Genomic DNA, 17,562 nt, shown 5'->3' with positions numbered 1-17,562 from the left:
TGGAAGCAGTGGGATGGAGGAGGAGGAGCAGGAGTGCCGCTCAAGTGAGGATGGAGAGATCTCTGAGGTGAGTGGGGCTGTGGGGAGCAATCAAGTACTAGCGTGCAGATGCTCTGTGAGGGTTAAGCTAGTTTTTATTATTTATTTATTTATCTCTTCCCTCCAGTATAATACTGCTCGAGGCGGCTCTCAACAGTAAAAGTAATATAAAGTTTAGGACAATAAATAAAGCAGAGCATAGAATAAAATCAATTATTCTGTTGAATATTATTAACAAATTATACAACAGAATCACTATCATAGATTTACCACTGGATTTTCAGGCTGGATGTGGCATTAGTCTCCCCCCGTTTCATGTTAATGTGATCTTCTTGTTATCCTTGATTACATTTTTATGGGGAAAAGTAGTAGACTCCTTTCCTCTACATACCAGTATTAAGCGGTTGTAAAAATATACCTTTAATAGTGTGGTCATTCTAACAATCATATGATATGGTATGTTCAGAATAGGAAAGGAATCCTTTTAGCATGGGCCAGGTAAGTTAAATATATTTGTAATGTAAAGCATAAAAATGAGATGAAGTTGTCTTAACTGTTGTATGTTCCTAAAATTACATATTAGAACTCACTTCTGGGAACAAAAGAAATGTAGACTTCCCCAATCTTGCTGAAGCATCTGTTATTTTCTCTTTAAGGCTCTTGATGATTTAAGCAAGTGGACGTTGCTTATTGTATCACCTTCTAGTTATTCAAACAAATTATTTGAAGCAGAACATATCACATTTGTGACTGAAAGTATTTCCATTCAAGCAAGTAATTTGCAGGCTGTAACTTGCTCAACAGAAAAGGTACATTAGTTTTTAAAGGTGCTCTTCCTAAGAGTTCTTTAATAATTTGTATCAATAACTTACCTTGTGTTTTAAAGAAATGTACACTTACTAGAAGTAAAAAGCATCACATTGTTGTATTCAGGTTATGGATACAACAATAAGTTATGGATACAACAATATGTATTCATTACATATTTATTTGTTTGCTACTTATCTGTGCTTGGATTTAATCCGCTGGAAGCTATTCCCCTACAAACCCCTTTGCAATAAGTGAGAACTACACAAGAGCTTGGTAATCCTTTTCCATTGCTATTCTTTTTTATGGGGCTTGCATAGGAGAGGAGAATTTTCCAGAGGATTGTGTCCTAAATCACAGATTCTTAGTTCTTAGTGTACTTATTCATTTTGGTAAAGTTTAAATTATATTTGTTAATGTTTCTGGTACAAATTGGTATTTCTCTCTTGTTCTCTTCTGCTATCTGCATGGAGTTTTCTAGCTCTAAAGGATGTACTTGTGAATCAACTGGAATTGTAAACTTTTTGGGGTGGGATTTAATTTTTTTTTTAATTTAACATATTTATATACCACCCAAAACTTAGGTGTCTGGGCAGTTAACAATAAAACAGTACAAATTAAAACAAAATTAAAATCTCTATATATAATACACTAAGGACGTACATGGCAAGCCCCACCCACACAGTGCTTTACCAATCGGAGGTAACAGAACAGATGCACCATGGTGATTGGTCAATGGGGATTCCATATGCAGATAGGAAAGAGGAGCGGGGAGGGCGGCGAGTGAGCGAGCATGAGTTGGGGAGGGGGACAAGTGAGTGAGCATTAGGCGGGGCGATTGATAGAGTGAGCAGTGAGTGGGCGAGTGAGCAAGCCGAGCGGTGGGGAGGGGGAGAGTGAGCGAGTGAGTGTGGGTGGCTGACACTGAGCAATAAAGCAGGGGCTGGGGTGGGGCAAGAAGAGCAACAAAGCCCTAGTGCACCTATGATCTGTGCAGGTACAGCTAGTATTAAAATAATTTAAAATTTAACACAATGTTAAAAACTGTAAGTCTAATTAAAAGCCTGGGTGAACAAAAGGGGCTTAATCTGGGACACCAGGGAGAGGTTTGGATCCCGAAGCACCCCCAGACTGCATATCTGTTCCTTCTGGGGAAGTGTGGCCCCATCCAGAAGTAGCAGATCATTGTCACCTTAACTCTTGTAATGCCCCTTCAGTGTTTGTGGGTGTGTATGTGTTTTAATTAATCTTCAAAATATTCTCTGTCTTGTTACACAGATTGTGAAGTGGTCAGATTATTGTTCCCCTTTGGCCTTTAAACCCGGAGAACCCTTCATATTATTTGCTGAAGCCAGCATAGATAACTTCAGTAGTCTTGGGATAGCATTCATGGAAGACAGACTCCAAATGGATAATGGAATGGTGCCTAATAAAATTGTGTGTAAGTATATTTACAAGAAAATGTGTGATTGTGCACTTTGGACACCCTAGTCTGTAATGGTATGCAAGGTGGGTTGCACCAGCATAGCTTCAACAGCATCCTGTGCAAGAAAGTGGGTAAAGTTCATTGTGCGCTGTTCTCTGCCCATGCAATTCCATTATAGCAATAGCACTTAGCACTTACATTTATATACCGCTTTATAGCTGGAGCTCTCTAAGCGGTTTACAATGATTTAGCATATTGCCCCCAACATTCTGGGTACTCATTTTACCGACCTTGGAAGGATGGAAGGCTGAGTCAACCTTGAGCCCCTGGTCAGGATCGAACTTGTAACCTTCTGGTTACAGTGCGGCAGTTTTACCACTGCGCCACCAGGGGCTCCTTGCTAACATTATTACTAATGTTCCTTGCTAACATTATTACTAATGTTTATCATGTGCATATGAAGTTAAAGTCCAGTCCTAACTAAGGATGTGCTCGAAATGTGATTCAGCATCCAAATCACAGCACAGTCCCTTTAAAACTGAGGATCTGGCCCCTTTAACATGGAGGAAAGCAGGTCCATACCTGCTCCTTCTCCGCTCATCACCACTTCAGTAATCACGGTGCTCCCTGCAGCTACGATCGTGCACTGGTGGGGCATCTCCCAGCTCTTTATCCTCGATTTTACTAACTTCCAAGTAGGTGTGCTTGGCGTTGATGTGTTATAGATCTAAAACATTATATATAAACAATTAATTTGGCACTAAGTAGGGTTGAAACACAAGTAGCTTGTGTGTTGAAGGGTGCCACAAATGGCAAAGGCAGTGGGAAACTGTGGCATAGCTGGACAGGAGTGGAGGTTATGGCAGGAAGTCAGGCCTGCCTGCCTCGAACATTGTGATATTGCATGCTGCTTGGATCAGTAGACTAGAGACATATACATACCTACTCCAAGATATGTAGTGGTGTGGGTACCGTAGTGCTCACTCGAGTGATGAATGGCACTATCTTGTACTTTGGACTTGACTTGTGAAACACTTGCCAAAAAAGTTGACCACCACAGGATTAACTTATTAAATTATTCTGCATTATACATTGTGTGTTAAAACATGCAAACTTATTGGAGCAACTCCTTTGTGCAGTAGGATTTGATGTTGATGCATTTTGAATTTTGAAAATAATCACTGATGTGCATGAGATTGACTGCATCATCATTTTTGTATTTGGGCATTTATGAAACTTCATAAATGCAAAATTATAATTAAATATTCTCCAGACATGCAGCAGGGGAGCTAGCAGTCTTTAGGTCGGCAGTTGTGTCTTGGAGGGAGGGTTTGGGACTTCAAAAAAAAAGGCAAAATCTAATAGTTGTATAATTTTTAAAAATAAAACTCTAGCTTTGTACAGCTTAATGTTATGTTGCATTGCAAAGATGCAGGTAGTAAAATGCAGACAGCTTAGCACAATTTTGTAAGAGTAGAGTAGTATGTCATTCTAAAAGCAAAATTATTCAGCATGGCTACTATTATGTATTTTGTTTACTAACTTTACAATGTGTCAGCTGTTCACTTACAGGAGTCTGCACTGGAGGATTTAAAACTGGCACAAAGTACCAAAAAGGTGGAGAAGTCTAAGCCTCTTGAAATGAGTCAGGATTCTTCTTTTGAGACTGCCACTAAACTAGAAATGAAATCTGTTGATTGCATAGGAGGTGGTGATCAAGAAGTTCAGAGAGAGAACTGCAAACTGCAGAAAGGAGGTGAACATAATGAACAGCCACAGCCTACATCTGAAAAGGGAATGGATATTGGTGAGCATCATCACCTGCATCTTTCTAGCTGCAATGAGTGCTTGGAACTTGAGAATAGCACAATTGAGTCAGTTAAGTTTGCCTCTGCTGAAAATATTCCAGATCTTCCTGATGATTATAATGGCAGTCTAGAAGATGTTAGCGATGACTATCTGGCAAAAGACCTGAAAAGTGTAAACCTTGCTGGGACATCAACTAATATCTTAATTTATCTTGGTTCTGACCCTGGAAAAGTCAAATTTGAAGAAATAAAATCAGTCATCACTGAATGTGTTGATATTAATGCCTACACTGTTTACCAACTGTTAGAGGAACAAGTTCTCAGTGTTCCCTGGATTGATAACACATTGCTGTTGATTATCGCTGCACCAGAGCCCATTTCAGATGTTGTGTCCAAACAATTTCAAGCTTTCATGTTAAAAGGTGGAAAAATTTTGGGACTTTCTACCTCTTTCACTTTTGGTGGTATACAAGTAAAGAGTAAAAATGAACTGATGGGTATAGTGCAGGCCTTCGTGTTTTCTAAAGCTAAGAATCATGAGATTAATTTAAATGTATTAGCCAGTGGGAACGTTTTTGAGAGAGAGATTGGAGAAGAATTCAGCCCTGTGAAGCCACTTGGTTACTTGGATAGTACAGATAAAGATATGATGATTGTCCACTTACCGTATGGAAATAGTGGAGGTGAAGCCATTCTTTGTCAGGTAAGTAACACTTTGTTTTCCTCCAATGTATTCTTAATAACTTTTGCAGGAAAACAGAAGATTTGCAAGCAAATTTATTTTTGTTAGGTAAGAGGCCTGTTCCATCCACTACACGTATAGCTGATGTGTAGAGGGAGAAGAAGGACGGTGTGTGCTGACATCATTATCCCTGCCAACTCCACCCCTGACTTCTGCACATTTAATGCAGTATCTGAAAAGGGAGCATGTGCAAGCTGTATGTGCATGGGCATTTCTTTCTTTTGTTGAACGTGTTTGTTAATAGATATCCATTTCTGACTTTGTGCTCAACATGCAGAGAACTGAGGTGGAGCTGGCAGAGACATTGATGTCAGGCATGGGACCAGTGACAGTGGTCCTGCTTTCCTTTCATATGTTGAGTATGCTGGTGAAGGGAGCCTTTCTGTTTTACAGTTTTGGATGGCAACTCATAGCATCTGTGTCTTAAATATTATTCCTAAAGGTTTGCTGAGTTGTAGTTGTCCATGGCATGGATTCAAAATGCCGTGTGTGGGGGGGGGGAGGGAGAGAGAGAGGGAGAGAGATTAACTACTTCCCCCGCCCAACCTCTGGTTGCAGCCTCCTCCAAATTGCACACTGTTCCAGAGGATATCTCTGACCCTTAAAAACAGCTTTTCATAAGGCGTTAGAGGCTGTAGTGGGAAGAGGTGTCAAAAAGACCTCTGAGGTGATTCATGTTCCCTCATAACTGGGTCTTCTGCACCTGTGCAGTAGCTCCGTGGAGGAATATCTAGCTCCAATTGGCACTCTCTGGCATTCTGAGGAGTAAGGGAATGCCAATTAAAATAGATAGGAGAGCGCCTTCCCTTTCAGTTCCTTCTCGTCCACTGTGCTCGCTGCAACGTGAAGGTTCATGCTTTTCTCTCCCTGTGAAGAAAAATTGTCTTTATTTTACTTTCAGCTTGACTCGGATTGTTTTTGACTATTCTGTCGGATCCTCCTTCTGGTTGTATCTTCTTCTTGGTTTTTTTACTTGGACTGGCTCTCGATCACCCACTTGGATTCCCCTCTAGTTAAATACTGGTGACCTTCCATTTGATTCCGGACTGTTTTATAACTATCCATTTGTCTTTCACTTAAATTTAGCAACCGTGGTGAAATTGTGGTTACGACTCCGCTCGTCTCTCACATCACTATGGATTCTCCTAAAACTTTCAAAGTCCTGCAGAGGGACCTTACCATCCTCTGACAGGCATGAAGACTGCCTGATATGTCTCAGGGGAAGCCACAACACCAGTAGTTGTATTATCTGCCTTTCCTTCAGCAAGCAGACCAGAAAAAGCAGAGAATTTAGACTTAGAGCTGCTTTCTACAAAAATGTATTTCGACGTCCAGTGCCCTGGCTGAGCCCACTGGCATCGGCGCCAACATCCATCCAGTCAACATCAAGCTTCTCTAAACATCGTGAGGACTTGGCCTTTAAAAAGTCAACATCGGTCAAAAAGTAGGTGGACCGTGCTCATAAGAAGAAGATGCAATGGGAAGATTATTCTAAAAGATCAGCCTGAGCACAAGCACCATTGCTCCTTTAAAACAACATCAAGGTCAGTGTCGGGCGCAGCTATATCCTCCTCTCCGATTTTGAAGTTGGTGTCAGGTTTGGCTGTTGCATTGCTATACATGCCATCCCCATCCACCGCCCAGCCTAAGGGGTCCTTCTCACCGTTAACGGGAGCTTCAGAGACCCTCTTATCTAAGCTGACCTCGAGCTTGACTTCAAGGGAAGCCGCTGCCCCCAAACCATAAACTTCAACTGCTGCTATATCCACCACTTCCTCAACATCAAAGCATCCAGGATTGGAGCCTTTGCCAAAGAAGATCACTTGGATGTTGATGGCAATGGTCCCAACAACCTCAACCCTGGCCTCAACACCAGCTAAACCACCGGTTTTGACCGTATTGATGATGCCAGCGGGCCTCCTGTTTCTTCACAACCTCCATCACCAATCGTGGCCTCCACACCCGGCCATTCTCCTAAAGGGGGTGGTGAGGGTGAGCTCCCATATAGGAGGACAGAGATCCCCTCTGGATCTGTTCCCAACTGCGTCTTCTGGCTAAGCGCTGGTTGGAATCATTACAGGGCTCTACAAATACAACACCCTCCACTGCAACTTTTAAAGGTTTTCCTATTACTGAGAGACTGGATGATGGTGACACAGGATCTGTATCTGCTGTGCCCAAGACTCCATTGGATTCATCACTGTGCCAGTCACCTAGGTGCTCTAATTCATACTTGGATGAGTTGGTAAAAGAGCTTTACCATTATTCAGGTCCTCACCTGCCAATGTGTCCTGTCAATTACGTGAGCTCTCCTGGTGCTTTTGATCAAGGTCACCTCCAACTTCATGACAGATACAGAGAAAACACCCTTTTTGCCTCTCCAGGTCTTCCCTATGAATTTGATGACTACTGCTGGTGGAAGACTATGAAACTAAGAGGTTTGCTATCTGAACTGGATACTCCGGAGCCTACTGACACTTTCAAACATCCTGCAGCTCCTGTGGACCGCAGCAAACATTCTACTCCAGTGCCTCATTCACCATTGAGAGGTGATGCACAGTGGTTTCTAGTCTAGGTACATCCAGGTCCAGAAACACAATGGGGGTCTTTGCCCTATTATAGACTTGAGGAAGCTTAATGAGTTTGTATGTGTAAGCAAATTCTGGATGATCTCCTTTCAGGCCATTTTTTTCTGCTATCAGATGAAGAATGGTTTTTGATGCTAGACTTAAAGGATGCTTACTCTCATATTGCAACACACCTGCACCACCAACTGTTCCCCCATTTCTGTCTGGGCTCCCATGCCTATCGGTACAGAGTCACATTTGGCTTATCCATGGCACCCTGCATATTCACCAAGTGTATGAGCGCATTCGCAGACTGTTTCTATTTACTCGTACTTGGATGACTGGCTTCTGACTGAAAGAAGTGAATCCTCCCTTTGTTCTGATATCCAGTTTACTCTTTATCTCTCTCCTCGCAGATCAGGACCTGACTGTGAATCTTAAGAAGTCCAATCTCACACCTCAACAACATTTACTGTATATTAGTGCTGTCCTGAATGCGGCCTCAAAGCACACTTACCTCCCCAAGGACAAAATCCTATCTCTTAGCATCCTGATATCTGCCTTTCAGCTCTCTCCCAAGCAAAGGGCCCACTCCATACAATGCCTGTTGGGACTGATGGCATCCTGTATGACAACGACCACTCACACCTGTCTGAAAATGCTCAGGTTGCAGCTCTAGTTCCTTTCTGTGTTCCGCCCAAACAAGGACCCTAAATAACCTAGCTCTGCATCTCTGGGACTGGTGTCTAGCCAGTGGCATTCTCCCCATTGTGGCCTAGGCAGTCATGGTTCCCAGCACTCCTGACTCTGTCCAAGGGCCAACACAGTCACCTGCTTTCCAGTGAAGCTGGCCAAGTCCTCCACCATGCCCTAGGAAACCTCAATCTGATGGTGTGGAGGCTAAACTACTAGACATGATCCTCCTCAATGAGAGGAAGGCTTCCATCAGGAAGAATTACATGTGTAAGTGGGAACGTTCCATGTCCTATGCCTCATCAAGGGGCTTTGACCCCTTCTCCACTTCCATTAGGCAAATCCTTCTGTACTTGACCTCCCTTAAAAGGATAGGTTTGTCAAACACGTCTCAAAAAGTATTTAAAGAATCCTGGCTAGTGGAACTAAATTTTCTCCTTTTACAGACAGCAAGTGGTTCAGCCTCCAGCAAGGGTCAGGGTCCATTCCACCAGGGCAATGTCACCTCTGCAGCCCACATGCCTGGCATCAGTATGGCTGACATCTGCAAAGCTGCCACGTGGTCTTCAAACCTGCCATTTATAAAACACTATGCTGTGGATTTCTGCTCTGTTGCCGAGGCTAGCTTTGGTCTGGTGGTTCTCAAGAAAGTGCTCTAGCATGCTAGTACCCACCTCCATCTCCAGAGCCAGTCACTCACCCAGTTGTGAAGGAACACGGATCACCTCAGAGATAAACAGGTTGCTTACCTGTAACAGGTGATCTCTCTGATTATCCATGTTCACTCACAGCACCCTCTTGTCTTACCCCACTGCTAGCATGCATCTACAGCATGTTTTGTTCTTATCTGTATTTCCTGAACTTCTTCACAACTTAATAACTCTGTGTTCTAGTAGGTATAAATGGAGAGTTTTCACAATGGAGAGAAGTAAGAAGTGGGGTCCCCCAGGGATCTGTACTGGGACCGGTGCTTTTTAATTTATTCATAAATGATCTAGAAGCAGGAGTAAGCAGCGATGTGGCCAAATTTGCAGATGATACCAAACTCTTCCGGGTAGTGAAATCCAAAACGGATTGTGAGCAGCTCCAAAAGGATCTCTCCAAATTGGGTGAGTGGGTGACAAAATGGCAAATGCGGTTCATTGTTAGCAAGTGTAAAGTGATGCACATTGGGACGAAAAACCCCAACTTCAAGTATATGCTGATGGGATCCGAGCTGTCGGTGACAGACCAGGAGAGGGATCTTTGGGTTGTGGTGGACAGCTCGTTGAAAGTGTCGACTCAATGTGCGGCAGCTGTGAAAAAGGCAAATTCAATGCTAGGGATCATTAGAAATGGGATTGAAAATAAAACGGCTAACATTATAATGCCCTTATACAAAACTATGGTGCGACCACACTTGTAGTACTGCGTACAATTTCGGTCACCACATCTTAAAAAGGACATTGTTGAACTGGAGAAGGTACAGAAGAGGGCAACCAAGATGATCAGGGGCCTAGAGCACCTTTCTTATGAGGCAAGACTGCACCACCTGGGGCTTTTTAGTTTAGAAAAAAGATGACTGCGGGGAGACATGATAGAGGTTTATAAAATCATGCATGGTGTGGAGAAAGTGGAGAGAGAGAAATTCTTTTCCTTCTCACACAACACTAGAACCAGGGGTCACTCCATGAAATTGATTGCCAGGAGGTCTAGGACCAACAGATGGAAGTACCTTTTCACATAACGCGTGATCCACTTGTGGAACTCTCTGCCACAGGATGTGGTGACAGCCAACAACCTGGATGGCTTTAAGAGGGGTTTGGATGACTTCATGGAGGAGAGGTCTATCATCGGCTACTAGTTGGAGGGCTGTGGGCCACCTCCAGCCTCAAAGGCAGGATGCCTCTGAGTACCAGTTGCAGGGGAGTAATGGCAGGTGAGAGGGCACACCCTCAACTCCTTTCTGTGGCTTCCAGTGGCATCTGGTGGGCCACTGTGCGAAACAGGATGCTGGACTAGATGGGCCTTGGGCCTGATCCAGCAGGGCTGTTCTTATGTTCTTAATAACGTTCTTGATGCAGCAGCTGAATCAGGAACTGAAAGGGAAGGCGCTCTCCCACCTGTTTTAACAGGTGCTTCCTCGTACCTCAGAATGCCGCAGAGCACCTATCGGAGCTAGAGTTTCCTCCATGGAGCTTCTGCAAAGTGAACATGGATCACCAGAGAGATCACCTGTTACAGGTAAGCAACCTGTTTTTCCGCTGAGAATGTGGTTATTTGGATTCAAGTACATGTTTCTATCAGGCAGCTGAGTTGTGGGCAGCAATCCCTAGGTGAAAAATCAAGAGCTCACCAGGGTGAAGCCAGGCAGGCAGGAACCAGGATGGTCAGACAAGCCAGAGGTCAGGAGCACAGCAAGGGTCAAAGCCAAGTGACATCAGGAGCCAGAAGGTAACATACAATAGGAGTAGTTAGGAACACAGGAAACTGCCTTATACCAAGTCAGGTCATTGGTCCATTTAGCTCAGTAATGTCTAAACTGACTGGCAGCATCTGTCCAAGGTTTCAGACAGGAATTTTCCCCAGCCCTACCTGGAGCTGCCAGGAATTGAACTTGGGACATCCTGCATCCAAAGCAGATGTGCTGCCCTCAGCAACAGCTGCATTCCCATTTGAAGGATGCCATTGGGGGGTCTTATTTTTTCTAATTCCCAAATCAAAGTGGAATTCATTGTGACAGGGTGAGACTATAAGAGCTATAATTGATTAAGCAGTTGCTATATTAATCCCACATCTGAAAAGTGGCTTTTAATAAATGTTGGGTTTTCCCCTGCCGTATTTTTATAGGCACATCTGGAGGTGAATGTCAAAAATATGCTTTGTCAAGAAGATGATTTCAATTCACTCAAAATAAGCAATGCCAAAAGATACGAAGTTCTTACTGAAATTCTGACACTGCTTGGTCTGAGATGTGAATTAAGTAAGCTTCCCTCATTGACTCCCCTTTACCTGCTCTCTTCTGATAAGGTGAGACTGTGTTTAGTTTAAAGTAGGCATTTAAAAATACTGTAGTTCTTAAATTTTTGTGGTCTGGTTTAAAAAATGTTGTGATAATTAGTCAACAGTTTATCATGTACATAACTAACCTTGTGTTGCTCTTGCCCAGTGATAGGTATAATAATCAAAAGTGTGGTTAGATGGTATTTGGGTGATAGATGTGTGTAGTGGCTCTGTCACAAACATAAGCATCTAATCTGTTGAACAGCAGCACTGCATGGGACATTTCATTTCTTTATTAAATTTATAAATACTACATACAACTTAGGTATGTCTTCTTCCTTTAGATTCCTGACTAATATTGGATGTGTAGTTTGGGTAACAACAATTTCCTGGTGGTGTATTTCCATGGTAATTTATTGTAGTTTATAATGAAGAAAAACGTGCTATGACAAACTGATTTCCCCTGCAGTTAGTTTGCTGCAAGAACTGAGAGATGTCAACTTGACAATCATTGTGTCCTCTGTCTGATTCTATTAGCTAGCTAAACTGTGTTTATTTCTATTTCACCTTTGTCTTCTATTTCACCTTTAATGTCTTGTTTCGAAAATTAATATTTGTATTAAAACACAGTACATTCTTTTCACCTTCATTCTAGGGCATAACTTGTATGCACATCTGAATAAAACTCATTCTGTACTGTTCTAGAATTGACTGGAGTGTTTACAATGTCATATTGCTTTTAAAAAACCCAATATGACTTGTTCCTGAACATTAGAAATGATGGTATTTAAACACAGTAAATGATTTTTGTTTTTACCACAAGGTGGCACTTCTAAACTGTGTTGGAGCTTATCTTGTGCATAATGGACTTCTAGTACAGTAGTGATTTCTACAATTAAAATTATTATTTCATCAGTAGTGATAATGGCAGAGGCAAGTCAGTCACTCAGTCAGATACTGTTTTGTAAGTCTTCAGATAAGTAAACAAGTTAAAGAATTTCAAAAGATATCGTGCTGCAAACTATGCTGAAACGTGTGCACTACAAAAATTGTAAGTCATGAATAACAAACACGGCGTTTTAATAATTTTGCAATTTTACATACATATATTGAATATGTGTTCCGGATATTTTATCTTTGGTTCTTCTTATAGATTTTAAAATTTTATTCTCTCTCTCCCTTTGCTTATGGAGGTGGTAGTCAAGATTAAGGGATCTCTTTTAGAAAGAAAATGGTGGGACAATTGGTGTTTTTCAAGGCAAAGAGAACCTGGGATTCATAGATGCTTCTAATTATCTTTAGAACTCAGAATCTTAGTATAATAAATTGGAGGTTTGCATTCACTCTCTGAAAGGCAATATTCTGTGCTGTTGTAACCATTTGGTAGTAGAGCCAGAACAAGGCATTTGTGTGCCCTAGGCAAAGTTTGAAAATTAAGCCCACTTCCTCAAGGAAAGCAAGAAGTACACAATTTTACCAGTTTTTTTCTTCTGTCTTTTAAAAATGCACATATAATAGGTCACAACCAGCTATATTACAGAAGCATTTGCTTTACCTCTGTTAGATGTGTTTGGTAGACTGAAAATAATTTGCCATAGGATTTGTTTTTGTTGTTTAAAGGTTTGTTGTGTACCAGATAGCAACATGTTTCAAGCCACAGTTGGAACAAGTGACAAATTTGAGGGTATATATATCTATAACTGGCCATCCCTTCCTGCCATAAATAACATATGTATAGCTGTGGGGCACCATGTGGAGTCCTGGCTGAGGGGCGGTTGCACTGATCACATCTGAGAAAAGAAAATTATGGAGGCAGTGCTGAAGGAAGTGGCAGCAGCCATGCCAGCTTCGGCTGTGTGGGCTTGCCAGGGGTGGAGCTAGGAGGGAACCAGAGGAGAAGACAGAGAAGGTGGGGACCTAGGTGGTCTCACAGTAAATCTTTGTGCTCAGAAATATTAAAGGAGTGATGAATGAATTAAAGGCATTTCATTTCCATGTACTAGTGCAGTCTAGTAGAAATCTACATAGTAAAAAATCACTTCCTAAGCAGCTTTGTTCTCTCTAAATGTAAGAGGCCAGGGGTTCCTAACCTGTGGACCTCCAGATGTTGCTGAACTACAATTCCCATCGTCAATTAATTGTGGCTGGGGACAATGTTCCAAGAGGGATTCCCAGGTGTTGTTGACTACAACTCCCATAATCTCCAAGCTAAAGCCGTTGCAGCTGGGGATTCTGGGAGCTGTAGTCAACATCATCAGGGAATCCCTGTTAGAGGAAACACTGGCAGGGGATTATGTAACAGGCTCCATCCCCCACTCCCCCCCCAAAAGTATAGACCATTAAAAATGTTCATGGTTTAAGTGTTCTACTTATTTTGGTAATTCAATGCAGTTGTATTGAATTTAATTTAAATTCAATGTATTTAAAAATAGCTTTTCATTTTCTGTTTATGTGGTTTACTGTACGCAAACCTTTTCAGGCACTTAGAGTTCCTTTTCTGTATATTTAGAACATATTTATTGCATCCTTTTTCTAAATACTCTTTATTGTTTTATTTACCGTATTTTTCGGACCATAAGACGCACCTGACCATAGGACGCACCCAGTATTAGGGGCCGAATCAGCCCAAGCTACTGCCGCCGCCCGCCCTCCCGCCCTCCCAGCTGCCCGAGTCCTAACCTTGTACGCCGATCAGGGACCCATAATTGGAGAAGGAGAGAGGAGCTCGCAAACAGAGCTCCTCTCTCTGCAAAGCCTCGGCCCAAACTGGCGCTTTGGGCGCAAAGGACGCCTGGGAGTTCCGACGCTCTTCGGAACTCCCAGGCGTCCTTTGCTCCCAAAGCGCCAGTTCGGGCCGAGGCTTTGCAGAGAGAGGAGCTCTGTTTGCGAGCTCCTCTCTCCTTCTCCAATTATGGGTCCCTGACCAGCGTACAAGGTTAGGACTTGGGCAGCTGGGAGGGCGGGTGGTTGGCGGCGGCCGCGGCAGTAGCTGGGGCCGATTTGGCCCCTAATCAGGTGGGGGGGCGGCGGGGGCGGCTGGTGCATACCACTACTGGACAGCATTCGGACCATAAGACGCACCCTCATTTCCCCCCCACTTTTTTGGGGGGGGGGAAGTGCGTCTTATGGTCCGAAAAATACGGTATACACTTCTTTTTTTCTTTCTGTTTAGTCTAACTTTCTAAATTGCTAACAGCTCCTTTCCTTCAAAGCCACCTAATGGCTCAATAGGGAAATGACCTGATTAGCAAGCCAGAGTTTGCCAGTTCGAATCCCTGCTGGTTTGTTCCCCAGACTATGGGAAACCCCTATATCAGGCAGCAGCGATATAGGAAGATGCTCTAAAGGCATCACCTCATATTGCTCGAGAGGAGGCAATAGTAAACGCCTCCTGTATTCTACCAAAGACAACCACAGGGCTCTGTGGGTGCCAGGAGTCAACACCTACTCAACAGCACACTTTACCATTTACCTTTACTTCAAGGTAAATGCCACTATCAACAAGGTTTCCCCCCCCTTAACAGTAATACGTGAATTTAATTGTGTGAATTAAAGCATGTATTTGATTTCTCATTGCTACTTTATAATTTATTGTTGTCCTTGGGACACCTTTTAATCTATTATTTTCTGACTACCAGTACTTTATGTACTTCTTTTTTAAGATGTACAATGTTTTTTAATCTGTTTTTTATTTTGTTTTGTTTTTTAAATATTATGCTCTCTCGCTATATGATTTTTTGTTCTTCACTTGGACTCTTATGTGTCTTATCACTCTCATATATATTAATCTCAGAAACTGATCTCTGTTTTAATCTGCAACTGATCTTCAGAGCTATAGGAGCTGTGAATTATTAGCTAGTTATGGATTTTCACATATATACCTGTCAAACCAACCATCACTTTCCTGTGTTCTTCATTTGTCCTTGCCCTTACCTGCCATTATTTTTCTTAATGCATTTCTTCATTTTTCCTTTCCCAGTACTGTCAGATTCATTTATCCATACCTCATATGGTCAGAAATTTGGAAATGCTCCAAGTATTCTGATAATGTTGTCTGTTATCCTTTAAAAAAAACTTTAGATAATGTCAGATGGCAGTCTGACTCACATTCCGATCAGTCTTCCTCTACCACCCCTGGTATGTAAAGAGGCTGAGTGGAATGCAAGCTCAGTGTAATCCTCCTCATTCCCCATATGTATTCCTTTCCTCTGCCTTTGCAGAGCCTTTAACTTGTGCTGTTTGTCTTCCAGAATCCTTCACTATGCATTTGCAGCACAAATATTTTTCCCCTTCTGATTTTTAAAAAACAACAACATTGAGCTTCCCACTGTCTATGACTGTATATCTCAGCATCTTCCCAGTTATCCAGGGCTTTTCCTGCCCTCTGTGTGTACCTTTTTTGGCACTCAGTGCCTCTGCATATGAGTCACACACTTCATTGGTAAGGGAAGTTGTAGAATCCGAGACATTCAATTTATTATATTTGAGGAGAGTGTAAGGAAATGATTTTTTTTTCTTTTTTACTCCATTTGTTTTTAACAGATGCATTCACTCTTTAATTTTGCATTTAGATTGTTATTCATTCACTACTATTTCATTGTTTTCCATTAACACACATTCATTTCCATTACCCACTCATGTCTATGGGAGAGCCAGCTGCTGTTCTGCTGAGTTTAATTTCAGTGGCCAACATCCAGAGCAGCCTAATGTAGGAGTTGCTAATTCCACCCCCCACCCCCCCGCTGCTTTGCAGCAAAATGCAGGTGGTTATGTGCTTTTGTGCAAGAGCACAAATAGTTTGAAGAAGTTTTCTACACTGTGGAAGTGCTCCTTAGACTGGAAACATGTTGCTTCCCCACCAGCAACATACTTCCAGTCTAAGGAGTGCTTGCAGAGGGCGAACTAGCTCTTCAAAGTATTTGCAATCTTGCACAAACGTGCACGAGATTGCCCTGCACTGCTGTGAGGGATTAACACCACCTGTGTTAGGTTTTTCTGAATGTCAATCAGTGTTTCCCATCCAGTTGGCATAGAATTTTCAGATATTCTGGTGCCCTTCCCACCAAGTCATACATATTGGATTTCTTATAGATAAGAAACAGAATCCCCGTTTTAGGGACTATTAAAGGTGCTCTCAACCTAAATACCATCTAACCTAATTGGTAAATAAACATTTAAAGTGACACTGAAGAGGAGTAACAAAGTGGACATGGGTGTACCTGTCAGGCAGACTTGGCATGGCAGTAACGCAATGTATAAGTCTTACTGTTATTAAGAATATATACTGATTTTTTTAAAAGTTCTCCAAATGGTTCACATAATGTGAGGACTTCCTGTCCCAAAGTGGCTCACCATCTAAAAAGAAACACAAGGGAGATATTAGCACTGGGAAGGGAAGCAATGCTGAGATGAATAGGGACAATCATTCTGCCCTTGCTAAATAGGTTTCTCTTTGCTCAATTAGAAGGGGTGGGTGAGGTGTACTTGACTTTGGCAGCAAATTGCTTTGGTGGAGGAAGCAGCCAGGTGAACAGGATGAAGGAGCAGCTAGCAAAGAACCCAAGGAGAAAATGTCAGGCACACTAATTTTTGGCTCTTTGCCCCATGGATTCAGATGGAAAATGGACAAGTTTAGAAGGGCGTTTGGTCCTATTCCCCTGTGACCCCTAGAGGGAGAGAGAAAAGACAGGCACACTTTGGCTGGCATTTGGCTCTTCATCCCATAGATACAGTGACCCAAGACAAACTCCAGCTTATCACTAAAGGATGGAAGGAGAGCTCAGCTGAGTAGATGGGCAGACACAGGAGGCAGGTTTTGGAAGCTGACTGGCATTGCAGAGAACCAACTAGCAATTGCTCCAATGAGAGGGATTTTTTTGAATATACGGTGTGTTTTGGCTGACATTTAGCCCCTTACCACATAGTCACAGAGATCCAGGGAGAGGGAATCAAGGGTGCTGAATCTGGCATTTTCTGAACACCTCAAAGAAGCAGACTCTGGCAGCAGAGGAGGGAGGCAGACTGATCTTTGGTGGGAATTTTCTTGGGCATGATGGCTTTGAGACTAGCAGTGTGGGTGGTGGTCTGTTTGAAAAGGCAATGTGGGTTATTCCATTGCTCAACTAAGCAATGATATTTGCATTTGTGGTAGTCTTGAATGATATGGTATTACAGTATCCCTTATCACTTAAAATCACCCATTCATTTGTCATGCTGGTTGCAGGGAAGGAGAGAAGCTCCTTGGCAACAAGACCAGGTCTGGTGAGACCTTTAGCTGTTCCAGAACACAGCTGCTAGTCTTGACTGGGGCAAAGCATATGGAGCATCCAACTGTAGTGTTAGACATCTTCACCACACAATCAACTTATTTCTGGGCCCAATTAATAATACCAGTTTTGACCTTAAAGCCCTAAATGGTCTGGAACCAGAATATCTTAAGGACCATCTCCACCCAAGCAGTCCTACTTGATCACTTAGGTCACCATCTCTGTTTCACCT

The 17,562-nt window shown here is 42.5% G+C and overlaps 1 protein-coding gene across 2 annotated transcripts in view; it reads left to right on the top strand.

Annotated features, from left to right (window-relative positions):
* HLCS (holocarboxylase synthetase) overlaps positions 1-17,562 on the top strand; it is a 156,457-nt gene that overhangs the window by 6,143 nt on the left and 132,752 nt on the right. For both annotated transcript variants that reach the window (XR_008319210.1, XM_053308220.1), the window contains exons 2-5: positions 696-848; positions 2,125-2,287; positions 3,831-4,783; positions 10,912-11,091. Coding sequence is in view for 1 of the 2 variants with exons in the window: in XM_053308220.1 (XP_053164195.1) it covers positions 696-848; positions 2,125-2,287; positions 3,831-4,783; positions 10,912-11,091 (1,449 nt within the window). In the remaining variant the exon portion in view is untranslated. The remainder of the gene's footprint in view (positions 1-695; positions 849-2,124; positions 2,288-3,830; positions 4,784-10,911; positions 11,092-17,562) is intronic.

This window comes from Hemicordylus capensis, chromosome 3 (genome assembly GCF_027244095.1).
Source record: "Hemicordylus capensis ecotype Gifberg chromosome 3, rHemCap1.1.pri, whole genome shotgun sequence".
Taxonomy (NCBI): Eukaryota; Metazoa; Chordata; class Lepidosauria; order Squamata; family Cordylidae; genus Hemicordylus; species Hemicordylus capensis.
The sequence above is the reverse complement of the archived record's forward strand: the minus strand, read 5'-3'. Positions and strand labels throughout refer to the sequence as shown.